Source organism: Rhipicephalus microplus, chromosome 8 (assembly GCF_043290135.1).
Source record: "Rhipicephalus microplus isolate Deutch F79 chromosome 8, USDA_Rmic, whole genome shotgun sequence".
In the NCBI taxonomy this organism is placed as follows: Eukaryota; Metazoa; Arthropoda; class Arachnida; order Ixodida; family Ixodidae; genus Rhipicephalus; species Rhipicephalus microplus.
The window spans coordinates 49,357,029-49,372,759 of NC_134707.1; the positions used below are offsets into that span (position 1 = coordinate 49,357,029).

Genomic DNA, 15,731 nt, shown 5'->3' on the forward strand with positions numbered 1-15,731 from the left:
ATTAGGAATAGGACAGAAATGTTGTGCTCCGACATATTCCATTTTAGTTTATTGCGGCTCTATATGTGATCTAACCGTCCATTCTACAGGCACTGCCTTCATTTTTTAATGTTTCGCTAATTTATTTGCTTCACTAGATGCGTCACTAAAAGACGGGGACATTTATAATGCGCGTCAAAGTACTGTGTGTCGAACGTGGAGAATTCGAGCTGGAATAACGTTAGATGTACGTAAAAGTATACATTCTGTGCCTCAATAGTAAGTACATCACTGCACCGCTGTTCGTTTCGGCCGGCCAGGGAATCAGACATTTTCATTACTGTTTTCTAATACACGGTGTCCCGCATTTATAAGTTGCTTTATTAAAGCTAACATGTTGTGCTTTAAAAATAACACGAACATATCCACCCCCACAATATAAAAGTGAACATTGATGTCTGCAGCTGTGCACCGTGCACACAGCTGCAGTCAGCAGCTGAGTGGCCACGCCGCCAGTCAGGGTCGATACGTTTTTCAACACTTTCATGCGCGAAACATTCGTTTGCTTATTCAGACGCGTGCTTGGCACGTCGACAATGATTTGACACACCGACAAGCCGAACCCCTAAGGAGTTTCGCCCCTAGAAAAAAATCTAGATGAATTTAGGGGCCACAGAGAAGCGCTCGTTGTGCGCACGGAAGCTACTGAAGATACACGCTCAAGCCTAGCTCAACACTATTTTAATCCACCCCCCCCCCCCAACGACACGTGAGGCACCTGCGCTCCTGTATATGTTTCAGTACAGATGGGGTTGGTGCGTTTCGAGATTGCGATAGCAGCACCACTCGAGAAGCTTTCGTTCACCGCAATTATACCTGTTTAACAGAGAACCTGAAAGTCTACCTTTGACAATTGCCACAGTAAGAAAAGACTCTATTTCAGATTTCAAGTGAAACAAAAGCGCTTACATTTAAATACTAACATTTATGAGGTTGTGTCCAACTTGGAAGAATATTCATATGAAACACGTCACCTGCCACGGGGAAAGAAACTGTTGAAAATGTGTGAGCTGTTCGCCAAGGTTTTGTTCCCCCGGCAATTTCGCTGCAGTTCCGCCGGCGAACAAAACTGGAAGTCGTCCAACCGTGTTCACTATTTTGTCGTTTTTGAGTTGTGTGCGTTTGTTGTTGCATTGATCAGACTTCTGCTGATCACTATATGTGAAAGCGTTAGTGTTTGTGATGTACAAGCGTGAAAATGGGGATGTCAGCCTGAACACTGATTTGTCGCACTTAATTTATGCTCTTTACATAGAGTAAATAATTTTTTTTGAAACAGCATCCGTGTTTGTAAATTACAAAAAGGTATAATGTGAGACGGTAAGCAATGCGTGACTAGACAAAACTCGTCGCAACCAGCACAGTCGCTCTGATGCAGGCAATGTTCCAAGGACATCGCTAGCCTGGTTATAGTCTCCATTGCTCCAGCCCCGATTCCCGCCGTGCGAAGAATGCCGGAAGCTCTTGATATGATTCGGGGGTGAAGTACAATGGGAGATGCCTTTGCCCAGCAGTGGGCGTAATCAGGCTGATGATGGTGATGATGATGATGAATATGACGATGATGATGATGAATGACACAGTATTTTATGAAGTCTGTTTGACGTGTAGCGATCGATAAAAACATTTCCAAATAGCTTTACAATAAAGGATCCATAGTGGTGGGGGTCGAGTGCTATTCTGTTAAAGGTATCGAGTGCCTAGAAGAAAACAAGTGCAAATTTGCGCTTCGTATTTTTTGTTAGACACATTATGAAGCAGAAGTAACAGGCATTGATGCCAACAAAAGTATATGGAATGCTATTAGGTCACTGTAACGCAAATGTAAAGAAGGAAAAGGGGGCGGAAAGATAACTTGCCACCGGCAGGATCTGAAAAGATCGCCGTTTCAGATCCTGCCGGTGGCAAATAATCTTTTGCACATCTGTTTCTTCAGATTTGCATTACAGTTGCTTCTAATACCATCACGTACACTTCTCTTGGCGTCACTGTCTGCTAGTTCTCAATATTAAAAGTGCATAGAGCGTTAGAAACTGTCGTTCGCGAGCAGCGCGTATATGTGACCAGAGAAGCGGGATAGATTGGAGGTTACCGTGCACACACCTACTCATCGTAGTGGTAACCCTACAGATGCAGTTCCTCGAGGTGAGCCACCTGTCGTTCGTGGCCGGCTTGGGCCCAAAGGGCCGCGAGGGACTGGTCTACAAGAGGTCCGGTGGACACCATAGTGCCAGGGGCTGCGTCCGGCTCCACTTCCTCTTCTACCAGTGCTGCAGTAGGTGGAGAAAGAGGCGAGTGCACTCTTGTCCATTTATAGCGTTATTGTAATTGTTGCTGTTGCGTATCACATTTATATGTGGTACGCGGTTAAAGCAGCGCGAACCCAGGGACATGCTAGATAAAAGAAAGGGTGTGGGTCGTTCTCTCGTAGTAGTATAGTATTGTGTAGTGGTAGCCACTTGAAGGTGAAATTAACTTTATTTGGTCCTGGAGAACTGGTCAGACACCCCCTAAGAGGGGTCCACCGCAGTTGCTGGCCGTGCCCACGCTGGGACTGGAAGACCGTGGCCCTCCTCCCTTTCGCAGGCCTTCTAGTTAGTTTTAAGAATCGCTGACTACATGGCGTTGTGTGTATATAGTGGTTTTCGTATAGAAATTCACAGCATATACATGAAGTAAATATTGATGAGTGGGGCGAAGTGTCCGTCCGTTAGTCCGTCCGTCCGTCTGCCTGTCACTGACACACCGACAGGCAGACAGACCGACGCGTCGCTCTAATCATCATCATTACTCCGTAGGCATGCTGTGAATATTTATTATATATTTTACTGTTTATATATATATATATATATATATATATATATATATATATATATACCGGGTGTTCAAAATTAAGCTTTATGATTTTTTTAAAATTAGGCGCTCGAAGGCACGTGAGAACCACTTGTGCAAATAAGTTAAGCGGCCAGGGGGACAGAAAGTTAGATGATAATTATCGCTGTCAGCAGCCCAATTAACTAAAATTTAATAATTAACTTTTTACTGGCTGCGGTAAGTTGGCATGTTTATATTGAAAAAATGTAGGCAGTGGTGTTTGTACACAGTTTCAGTTGGAAGATTTTTTCTAGCACGCCTGTGTTCCGAGATATCCGGCTCCAAAGTTTAATTGTCTTTCGCACGATTACGCATGCAAGAGGGTGAGGGTCCGCGCAAAGCTCCTCCCTAAAGTGACGCATCTGTTGCGTGTGGTGTTTAGTGTGTGAAGAGGGTGGAAGCGTAGGCATAGGTGATAGCAATTACCCTTGCCCTCTTCGGCCGGCGAAATCAAAATGTGACAGCGCGGTGCGCCATGAGCCTTACGCATGATCCTGATGAACGCGATAACAGGAGACCATTTTTCGCGACGTTTTTTCGTGACTTTAGATCACACTGAGACATCTTCTTGTGAACGCGTTAGCAGGACCGTCCTGCACTAGGGTGCCTCCGGTTAGAGCACAGCGTCTCTGCATTGAAGGTCTACCAAGGAAATCCACGTGGAGTCCTTTCGAGCTAATATGGCTGCTTCTGGCGTGAGGTATTCTACCAAAGTAAAAGTAGACGTGGTGCTTGCAATGGCTGAAATGAATGGCAACGCTTCGTTAGCAATGGAGCTTTACGCGTCTCGCCACCCACACCGTCCCCTTCCAACAAGGCCCACTTTCACAAACCTGTTTCGACGCTTCTGCACAACAGGCTCTGTCCACCTTCCGAGACGGACCAGGAAGGCAATCGTCGATGAAGACTTTGAAATCGACGTTGTCGCGTGCGTAACCTCGATGCCAGAGCTCAGCATCCGACAGATTGCCGATCAGTGCGGTCGCAGCATCGGAACAGTCACAAATGTTTTAAGAAAGCACAAGTTCCATCCATATCACGTTTACCTTCATCAGGACCTAAATGAGGCGGACTTTGAAAGGCGAGTTGACTTCTGCAATTGGGGCCTCATCAAAACTGATCAAGAAAATGACTTTTTGCACAGAATAATTTGGACTGATGAAGCTCGGTTTTGCCGAAATGGAAGTGTTAATCTTCACAACGCCCATTATTGGGCACAAGAAAACCCACACTGGCTGAGGCAGCACAAGCATCAAGTTCGCTGGAGTGTGAATGTGTGGTGCGGCATACTCGGGGACAGGATCATCGGACCTCACTTTTTTGAGGACAACTTGAACGGAAAGATGTACACAGAAGAAATATTAGGTGTTGTCATTGATGATCTTGTCTGCAGTCTTTCCCTGAATGACCTGCGCCAAGTATGGTTTCAGCACGATGGAGCACCACCACATTTTTCTACCAGGGCGAAGAACTGGTTGGACAGACGTTTTCCACAACAGTGGATTGGGCGCGCAGGAGCGATGTTTTGGCCACCAAGATCACCTGACCTTTCTCCGCTCGACTTTTTCCTTTGGGGCTACGTTAAAGATCGAGTTTACGTAACAGAGCCCAGCGATGTTAATGACATGAAGGACAGGATAACATCTGCCTGTGCGAGTATTCCTGCAGAAGTACTGCGCCGAGTCATCGAGTCGACGCGACAGCGGTTCATGCTTTGCGTTGCTGCCGAAGGCAGGCATTTTGAACACTTTTTGGGGCATTGACGTCTTGAGAGGTGAAGAGTTTCGATGAGATTTGTGCATGACCGAAATATGCTTATGTAGCAGCAGGAAATATGCGTTAGCAAGGATAAAACTGTTTCAGTTATTATTGGTGGAGTTGTTGCTCTTGTTTCAATAAAAGTTACAGTACTCGGACATCAGCAGTCACGCTATTCGCGTAGCCCAGGCAACGACCACGCATGCTTCTCTAGTGATTATTACGCACGCGCACTGGCATCCAGATTCTCCGCTCGCACCATTATCTCGGCATGGTATCTGCCACTATCGTTAGAGGCTCTGCAGTTGCGTGTTACGACACTGGTTGCAAGCGTTCTTCGATTTTTGATTTCGACGGCCGAAGAGGGCAAGGGTAATTGCTATCACCTATGCCTACGCTTCCACCCTCTTCACACACTAAACACCACACGCAACAGATGCGTCACTTTAGGGAGGAGCTTTGCGCGGACCCTCACCCTCTTGCATGCGTAATCGTGCGAAAGACAATTAAACTTTGGAGCCGGATATCTCGGAACACAGGCGTGCTAGAAAAAATCTTCCAACTGAAACTGTGTACAAACACCACTGCCTACATTTTTTCAATATAAACATGCCAACTTACCGCAGCCAGTAAAAAGTTAATTATTAAATTTTAGTTAATTGGGCTGCTGACAGCGATAATTATCATCTAACTTTCTGTCCCCCTGGCCGCTTAACTTATTTGCACAAGTGGTTCTCACGTGCCTTCGAGCGCCTAATTTTAAAAAAATCATAAAGCTTAATTTTGAACACCCGGTATATATATATATTCTGTTTATTATATACACAGAATCTTCTAGCAAAACTGTTTCATTCCTTTGTCAAAAGAACCCTGAAACGCCGAAAGTAAGACGTGTCTTTACATAAGTAGTTTCATATTCCCTGTGCATTGATATAGGAGAGCTTGCGCAAAGTCCAATGGTAGTTGACAGCTACAACACTGCCTAACGTGGATGTATCGACGTTAAAGCTTTTTTCGTAAACCTGCATCCCGATGACTAACATCCGTCAATATTCATTAAACGAGCCCTTGTTGCCATAGACAAGTGTGGAACCACAGAAAGCAATGTGACAGCGAGAAAAACGCAACTGATTGGACGCTGAGCTTCGCCTAAGGTGACTTACCTGTGGCGTGTTAATGTTATTGAATTTCATGGCCCGACTATTGGAAACGCAATGCGTGTTTGTTCTAGCCAGTTGGCCGGCCACGCTATTTCACAAAGCGAGCATAAGCGGTGAACCTGGACTTAGTACCGAAGCAGGCGCATTGCTCTATGCATTGCAAAACTATATTGGAGTATGAATGAATGCTATGAGTGACACTGACGCCTCGGCTAAGATCGCCACCTGATGGCGTTGTTGGCGTTGAAAAAATTGCACATGCTCCTATTACAAACGCGCTGAATGAGAAGGACGCTTGAAAACGACACGTTGCAAGATCCATACAATCGCGGATACCACGGTCTTGATGCATCATGACACTTTACGAAAAACGCTCAGACGACTTAGGTAGATATAAGAGGCGTATTTTAGGAGCGAAGCTCCTGAGAGTGTAGGCAAGTCTCTCGTCATCCATCGTAGCCACTCCTTGCACTCGGAGCGGTCATTGGATCGCGCTACGGTGCTCCCTTCACTTCTGTGCCTAGGAGACAAGTGCGTTAGTGTGATAGGAGGTGGACGGACGGGTGGATGTATGGACTGACTGACGGGCAAACAGAGAGACAGACGGACAGACAGACAGATAGACAAAGAGATGGACGCCACATCTTTGAGGAACTTGACTTGAAATGGATGGACGGAGCCAGCTCCATCATCATCATTCACTTCGTGGATATACTGCGATTTTGAAAGACGATAATCTTTCTTGGGATACTTAGACGCTAAAATTTCGGTGTGCCGACTTGTCTGTTTGTCATTTGAAATGGCCAAGATCCAACCCCATCTGCAGTGCCCACCAATATTGATCTGGTTTCGGCGTTGATACTTGCGCGTATTTTCGATTAGAGGAAATATTGCGCGTATCCAATGCAAAATCTAATTCGTCAATATCTGTGGCGTGTTTCTTGAAACTGTAAAAGGCATACATAAGTAAACGTAAGGAACGGAGCGTTTGTTACGCTGCGCTGACAATGCAACGTTATATGCACGAAAAGGTGAGTGTTTCCTGTGCTTCGCTATTACGATACGGTAGTGGCACCTACCCGTCGTCTTGTGTTCTACAAATTATGGCCTCCGGGACTACGCGCACACGCCACGCGCTTGCTTTGTCGGAGGCCACTTTTTCGTTTTCCAAAATTACTGCCAGATCCCACTCACCTATCTACTCGCGCGGATAATCACAATGAATGCTCTATTCTCTCGCTTCAGGATCCCATTTGCAAATTTTATTGTGCATAACATGAAACAAATGTTTTATTTACTGCCTCCAGACGCCATATATCGTCTTTCGACGACATTGGCAGCTAAGCATGCAGATATGGCTCAAATTTCTGAAGGGCTAAAAGTATGTGACCATGGCGCAGCAGATACTGTGCCCGGCATCTATTGCCACGGACTCAGAGGTCACGGGTTCAACTCCCGCCGACGGAAGATTTTTCCTTTGTTCGTGCGTATTTTTGACGTCACTTCCGTGACACAAATCCTTTATATGTATTGGTGGGCCTCAGCATAAAACACTAGCGTGTTGAAGAAGACAGCCAGTTCCGCTTGGCGTACGCTGATGAAACTGTGAAACTGGTGCCGTGCAATGACGTTTAATGTAGTCAGATGAACTTGTAATGAAGTGGGTGACTGATGTCGGGTGAGTGGCGGGAGCACTTGTGGACGTAGTAGCGAGTTGTGAGAGAGGTTGAAACAGTGGTACATATTTGTGGTGGGATTTACCAACTTTGTGCAGGTGAATCTCACTACAATCTATGGCGTTCCCCCTAACACGAAAACCTTGGCCAAGAAGAGCTTTGTGGTTGAAAAGAAGGCCCTACTTTAATGTATCAATGGGCCGTAAATTTATGTTTTGAACAAAAGGTGAATCGTTTAAACTACAATTCATACTTATGGCGGCCGCAATGTATTTAGAAAGCGTGGGTAACGATTTAAAGTACTAGGTACTCTACTATGGGAGAGCATAAAGCCATCCCGAGGGCCTCACAGACTGGTGAGGAGTGTTTAGAAAAAAAATTGTTAACAATTTAGAGCACTTGGTTCTCTACTATGGTAGAGCAAAAAGCCGTCCAGCGGACCGCCTCGAAAAACACAAGCGCTGTGCCGCAGCTTACTCAAGAAAACTCACAGCATATTCACGGACTGAATGATAATGAGTGGGGCGAAGTGTCCGTCAGTGTGCGTCCGTTCGTGCATCCGTCTGTCCATGTGCCCTGTGCGTCAATCCGTACGTGCGCCCATGCGTTCATCCGTCCACACGTCCGTCCATTCGTGCATCTGTGTGTCCGCCCGTCCTTCTAATAAACACTCCAAGTACCACTATTTCGCAACTTTTTATAATATATTCATCGTATAGAAGTACCGCCATCAAGTGGACATTGCAAAGACTAAACAAAATGGGGGTACCTACTACCACTACGACGATGACTGCTACTAAATACATCGTGGACGCACGAGCCACGGCATAAGGAGCTGTGTTTAGAAGAAGTGGTTAACCATTTAGAGGTCGAGGTACTCTACTTGGGAGGGCAGAAAGCTCTAATGAAAATGGAGGGTGTGCTGTGTTTAAGAGAATTTTATTTCTGAAAGAAGCATGCATACATGTAAGGTATTCATATTTTACATATTTTATTCTCAAGACATTGCTAATATATCCTTATATACATTCAAATGCACAGCAAGAACTGTTTGTACCTGTAGACAGAAATTCCTTCATGCACAAAGAAAATTATGCGCAGAGGTACGTACACTTCATGAAAAAGTACAAAAAACAACCTTATAAAAATGCCTATATGAATAAATAAACATTTATACAATAATAAATGCAAGTTCAGTGAAATCACAAATGCTAGCCTACCTTTTCAGCAGTGAAGCCAAGGCATGGACACTTTGTTCTTTCTGAGAAAAATAAATCGTGTTGACCACCACAGGAGGAAACCTTCCTCCCCCAGAATGAATAACTGTTTGTTCAGATATGTCAACATCATGGTTCTTAAGCGATGTACATGGCCCTCTGAGGGCGTCCCAGCAGGCATGCCAGTCGCCTCCACTTCCGCAATACAAAAGCACATTATCAGCACAATACACATTATCATCTCAACAAAAATGTCTCTGTGCCGTGACTGCCATTGAATGCTGATTTGAAGCGTGCTGGTCACCAAATGCCAAAAAGTATGTGTCACAGGACATTGGTGAAGAACATGATTTAGGCTTTCCGTCCGGCTGCATTACGGACATGAGGCGGAGGGCGCCACACCTCGCGCCGCAAGGCGGCCGGCCGTTGGCAACGCCTGCCATTCTCTTAACCAAGTGAAGTCTCGAACTTCAACGGGTAGGGTCGTGGTTTTCATAAATTGGCGTCGGCTTTTGCGGCATTTCTTGCGTCGATTATGATTTAAATTTTTCACAGCAATACATTAACATATTACATATCCATCAGTTCATAGTCTGGTAAGTTATTTTGCAAAACATTCGGAGATTTCACCACGTACGTATAGTATGTCGGCAGCTGCTCAGCCACCGGCCCCGTCTTGTCTGCTAATCGAAAAAACACGGGAACTAAATTTCAGACAGAAGGTGTGGGTATTGCTTGCTGAAGCATCTAGCCATTTGCTTCGTAAAGAAGTAAACCTGCTAAAGCACTTGGGCTTTCAGAAAATTTACCGCAAAAAGTCTCGCTATAGCCTCTGCAAGGTTTCACACTGTGTATATAAAATGGAGCATTCAAGCCGAGCACTTGTTGGTTGTTAAGTGAAAAGAGCCTCGTGCTTATCGCAAATGATAAGTGACATTCATTTCCTTCTGTGATTGCGCAGGTGGCTCATCGCGAAGGACACCTGCGTGTTGTACGTCCGCCCTCGCGACGGCGTCATCAAGTCGGTGCTCCTCATGGACCAGGGCTTCCAAGTCCAGTCCGGCTTCATGGCCACGGGGGTCAACCACGGCCTGCTCGTCACGAACCTCACAAGGTAGTACATTCATGTGTCGGCCACGCTATATTCATCTTCAGAGGTTTCACTTGTTGATGTGCTTGACATTCAATCGCACTTCCCGAAGGCTTTCGGACCTCACAAGGTACTACCTTCATATGCCGACTATGCTAAATTCATCTTCACAGGTTTCACTTCTTGAGGTGCTTGGAATTCAGATGCACTTCCCAAAGGTGTTTAGCACTTCACAAGGTACTACCTTCATATGCTGTCCACGCTAAACTCATCGCAACACTTTTCACTTGTTGATGTGCTTGACATTCAGGGGCACTTACCGAAGGCGTTTCGGGCAACTGACAGCTTACGCAGTACTTACTGCGCATCAGTCTTGTACACGTTCCCTTAAAACAGTAATGAAACCGCCTTCCTCTGTCCTTCCTAATTTTGAAACGAGTTCCCATTACAACTTTCTTTAATGCAACAGGAACTTGTTACAGTTAAATTTTGAAAGGACGTGTCATTACATTAGCGTTACATTTGAATTTAGACGACATAAAGTCAACAATTTAAAGCTGAAATCTTACTATAGAAATTGTACGAGTTAGACATCACTGACAGTAAGTTTTATGTAGTGAAAGTAATACAAATGAACACTCCTAGGCGAAGTTTTTAGACACAACCGGCCACACAAGAGGCATGTCTAACTTAGACTTTTTTGTCAGCTTATCACAAGTCCAATACATGTGTAACTTTTCATATCGGCCTTCTAACGGGCAGTCAGAATACTGTGATTTAGATATTAATTTACATATTGCTGCACATGCACGACTATCAGTAAATTTCTCGCATATAGAAACAACATTGAAAGATTAATACCAAAGCATCTAATGAAACCTCATTCAATATTTCAGTATGAATGAAAAATAACGTCTAGTCTACACATTTGCAATTTCTGTGAAAAAATACCATGAAATATTTTAGGTGAAAAAATACCATAAAAAAAGAAACTTGGACAGCGAGTGGTTACGACACTCCCCTACAGTTCGCGAAAATGCGGATTCTAATCTCGCCTGGCTAAGAGTTTGTTTTTTTTTTTTGCACCAAAAATTTCTTTATTTCTCTTTCTCTCTCAATACCACTTTTCTCGTTCATCAGAATTTCTCCATCTCACTTCAAGCAGGTCGGCGAACGTGTTTTGGGAGCGACGCGAAAGAGCACGACGAGAGTAGGCGTGGTGTTTCATTGTGATAATTTTGTTTTTTTATATACACGATCGCAGCGAACATCTTGCATAAAAGTCCTGCTGTAATAAGAATTGCCGTTACTCTCGCATGTTTTAGATCTTGGCGTTGTGCGCTTTTTTGCGCCCTCGGGGGGCGACTTCAAGTGAAAACCAGGATGCACCGATTTCACGTAACTGGTTAACGGTACGTTTTCTGCGCCTCACGAGGTCGCCTGACTGCCTTGCTCTGCACACATGATATGCCGCCTGCGTGCACCTATTCAATGTCGTGGCCCTGCCGTGGTGGTCTAGTGGCTAAGGTACTCGACTGCTGACTCGCAGCTCGCGGGACCGAATCCCGGCGGCGGCGGCTGCATTTTCCGTGAAGACAAAAATGCTGTAGGCCCGTTTGCTCATGTTTGGGTGCACGTTAAAGAACCCCAGGCGGTTGAAATTTCCGGAGCCCTCCACTACGGCGTCTCCCATAATCATATCGTGGTTTTCGGACGCTGAACACTCATATAATCATATTCAATGCTGTGAAATGTTTACAGAAGTAACACCGTTCTTTCTGCCGTTCTCTCGAAGATGTAACGCGTTACCGGTACAGTTTCAGCTATCCTGAATGGAATGGTGGCGTTCCCTCGTTCCTACAAAAAGGAAGTACTTGAAACGTCGTTTCTTGGAACGCCGTTTTGTACAACATTGCTGCCCATGCAGGAGTAGGTACATTTCCACATGGAAGCATCGACCACGACCAAGCCGACAAGTATTCTTTTGTTGACTATTGAATATTCTTTCCTTTCTTTATTTCCCTCCTTTCACTCTCTACAGGAGAAGGCTTACAAGAAAAGGTCATGTTTCTGCAGAATGTTTTGAGAAGTCTTGGTGCGAATACCGTACCTTCGGTGGAACCTGCAGCGGTAGACACGCTTTGATCCGGAAAAGCAGTGTGGGAGCAAAAGGCTTTTTGGGAAGATATTCTTGCTAAAATCCAACTATAATTTCATCTAGTTGAATTTCGTCTATAGAGTTTCGTCTACTGACACTAAATCTCATTGCTTCATCTAGAACTACTGTGCCATGATACATACGAAGTTCCAACACAATATTTACATCGATTCCGTACACGTGTGTTGTATGCAGGAACCTCCTGGTGAAGTGCTGGACGAAGCGTAAGGAGCGGGAGTGGAAGGACCATCTGCAAGAGCTGGCCAAGACAACGGGACGGGACTTCACGCACCCGAACAGATACGATGCATTTGCCCCCATCCGCACCGCGAGTCACTGCCGATGGTACGTATGTCCAACACTGTCGAAATTTGGGCTTGTTGGTGCATTGTGACGACAGCACCCCATCTCTTACGCTCAGTGATAAAGAATTGTATTTTCTAAGAAATTAATTTTTTGTGCGCATCATTCATGTCATGTGATGTTATTTTTCTTGGTGATATAGGCGAGTGTGCGGTGGCAATAAACATTATGTTGGAAGTTAGCGCCTGTGCCGTGTGTCCTCGTCTTGTGTCCCCGTTTCTTTGCGATATTTTCTGTTGGTACGTATGTCCTCATCCACAGTAGCGCCAAACGTTAGCTGCAACATGCTGCTGTGGTGAAAGCAATGTCAACACTACATGGTAGCTCTGACATAAAAACCAATTGTAGTATTCACACGAGGGAAAAAATCCTCAGAGGATAAGCGAACATTTTAGATCACGTGCAAAGACGACATGAATTAGCGAGTAAAAGCGACGTCCCCATGTCTGCTATGAAAAGGCAGGAACCTATTCGTTCCCTAGAGGACCAACAATCTCCCTCGGCAAAGGGAAAATCGCTGTTTGGGCAGGCACGAAGAATGACTTTTTTTTTTCACTTTGGGCTTCCAATAACAAAAGCACAAGAATTACTGTTAGGACCCAGCCTTCTACAAGCCACCCGAGTCATTTGTAGCCCTCTTTGTTCGTCATTTCTGTGCATAATCGGGAGACATTTGAGGAGAAATATTCCCCTCAAATGTAAAGCAGAGGGATACAATCTCACCAATGCTATTTACTGCGTGCCTACTGGATGTTTTCAGAGGCCTAGAGTGGGAAGTGCTAGGGATAAGAGTTAATGGAGAGTACCTCAGAAACCTGTGCTTTGCCGGTGACATTGCATTGCTGAGTAACTCAGAGGATGAATCGCAACTCATGACTACAGAGTTAGACAACGAGAGCAGAGAGGAATGTCTTCAAATAATCTGCCCGAAAGGAAAGTAACATACAGCAACCTCGTAAGAGAACAGCGCTTTAAAATAGGTAATAGTGCACTTGAAGCTGTAAAAGACTACGTCTACTTAGGACAGGTGATAACCGCAGAGCCTAACCACGAGATTGAGGTAACTAAAAGAATAAGAATGGGGTGGAGCACATTTGGCAAGTACTCTCAAATCATGACTGGTAGATTGCCACTATCTCTCAAGAAGGTATATAACAGCTGCATCTTGCCGGTACTTAGCTATGGAGCAGAAACATGGAGACTTATATACAGGGTTCAGCTTAAATTGAGGATGATGCGGCGAGCGATGGAAAGAAAAATAATAGGCCTAACCTTAGGAGACAAGAAGAGAGCAGAGTGAATCAGGGAACAAACTGGCGTCAAGGATATCATAGTTGAAATCAAAAAGAGGAAATTGATATAGGCACGTGCACGTAGGCAGGATAACTGGTGGTCATAAAGAGTAAGTGACTGGATTCTCAGAGAAGGCAAGCGGGTTAGGGGGAGACAGATAGTTAGGTGGGCAGATAAGATTAAGAAATTTACGGTTTTAAAGTGGCAGCAGCAAGCACATGACCGAGTTGACTGGCAGAACATGGGAGAGGCCTTTGTCCCGCAGCAGATGTAGTCAGGCTGATGATGATAATGATAATGATGATTCCCTCCAGTTGACGCGGCAAGGATCCTTCTTTATCGCACAAGATTTGTTCCTTGTGAAAATGTCCCTTTGTGTGTGTAAAGCGCCTTCTTTCTACATTTCTCAGTGTTGGGATGTGTCTATAAGCATGCACACATCCAACACACGCATATGTACAGACGCACTGGCTGGACGACTGCAGGTACATCGATGGGTCGAAGTACTGTGAAGCGGTGGCCCATGCCATCGACTTGGCCAAAGAAGAGATCTTCATCGCCGACTGGTGGCTCACTCCCGAGATCTACCTCAAGCGTCCGGTGGTGCCAAACAACCGTTGGCGACTGGACCAGCTTCTGCAAAAGAAAGCTGTGAGCTTTTGCTGTATTGTGTCGGTGTTGCCACGGTATCTTATTGCTTTCTTCAATTCTCCCAATATTTGCTAGCTTCTTTGTATCTTCTTCGCTCTCTTCCTTCGCAGTGGTTCTTACAGTCTTTAAAGCATGCTCAATTGGCGATAACAGCCATATGCAAATATGCAGGACAAAAAACGGATCCTGGCAAACCAAAAGTAACGTTGAGATGTTCTAACACGAAAGTGTCCTATATTGCGGTGCACGAAGACTTCAGTAAGGTATTTCCATCGGCGAAATCGTCGTAAACAATGTACATTGTCTGATCGCAAAAGAGGGGTTCGTCTCGGAAAATCGAACCTACGACCTTTTGGTCCACGGCAACAAATGCCGAGTACGCAGTCCACTGCGCCACGGCCACTGACTGAAGCGTATTTTAACGTGCCTTTTATTCCTCATACTTTCGTGTCACAGTGCTTTCGATAAGCGGGTGGTGTTGCCCTTTTGCTACAGAAAAGTAAAGCAATTCATCATTGCAATCCACTATTAGCACCCTTCACATGTGTTGCTACGCCTCCATACCATTAGGCGCGTTTTCAATTTAAGTGCAATTTCGTCACCGCCTTAACGCATTATGAGAGGGTGACCTTAACCCGAGCGTTGTCCTCACTCATAGCGTTCATCCTAGCCGAAAACAGCACTAGAAGATGCGCGCGTGTCTCACCTGGCTGTGATAACTCCTTCCTTGCTCATTCTTGTCCCACGAAAAATCGAGGCCGGGCTACAAGGGGACACGATGAGCATAGTGTTTTCCTCTGGCCCATCTGTGGTGTTCAGTCACACTTTAAATAACATACGATAGAATGGCGACCTTAGCCCAAACTTTCCGTCCCATCAGCGACACTAATCGACTATCACACCTTTTTCTCTCATTGCGCTCTCGTCGTTAACATCTACAGCTACCACAGTGATTTCTTTCAACATTGATCGTGGACGTTAGTCGTTGAAATGTACATGTACTACCAAGTGTCAATGTGGAGCCATACACGTCCAACTGTGCTATAGCTGCCGATCGCCTATATACATTGTGCAAGTTCTCCTATACCAAGGTACAGTAATCATGCAATTACATCTGTGCGGGAACGTTTTGCTTTCGTGTTACACCAATTCTTGTGACAGAGGAGTCAAGCATGTATTAGGGGCGAAGCTCCTTAAGTCGTGGGTCGTGCGTCCCCGATGTATGTAATAGTAGTAGAAGTAAAAGTACTGGTAGTAGTAGTAATAGTAGTAGTAGTAGTATGTAGCCACCTCTCGTTTAGTCCTTGTAACGTCCGCTGGATGTTGGTAATTGTATATGATGAATATATAAGGAAAATTTGCGAGATGGTGGTACTTGGAATGTTCACTAGATGGACGGATGGACGAACAGACCGACAAACGAACGACCATACGGACGTACGGATGGACGCA

General features: G+C 45.2%; 1 protein-coding gene across 5 annotated transcripts in view; it reads left to right on the plus strand.

Annotated features, from left to right (window-relative positions):
- The window catches only part of Pld (Phospholipase D), a 176,710-nt gene that overhangs the window by 98,471 nt on the left and 62,508 nt on the right, over nt 1-15,731 (plus strand). For all 5 annotated transcript variants that reach the window (XM_075871757.1, XM_075871756.1, XM_075871754.1 and 2 more), the window contains 4 exons: nt 2,170-2,330; nt 9,686-9,838; nt 12,168-12,317; nt 14,114-14,279. In XM_075871757.1, coding sequence (XP_075727872.1) covers nt 2,170-2,330; nt 9,686-9,838; nt 12,168-12,317; nt 14,114-14,279 — 630 coding nt within the window. The remainder of the gene's footprint in view (nt 1-2,169; nt 2,331-9,685; nt 9,839-12,167; nt 12,318-14,113; nt 14,280-15,731) is intronic.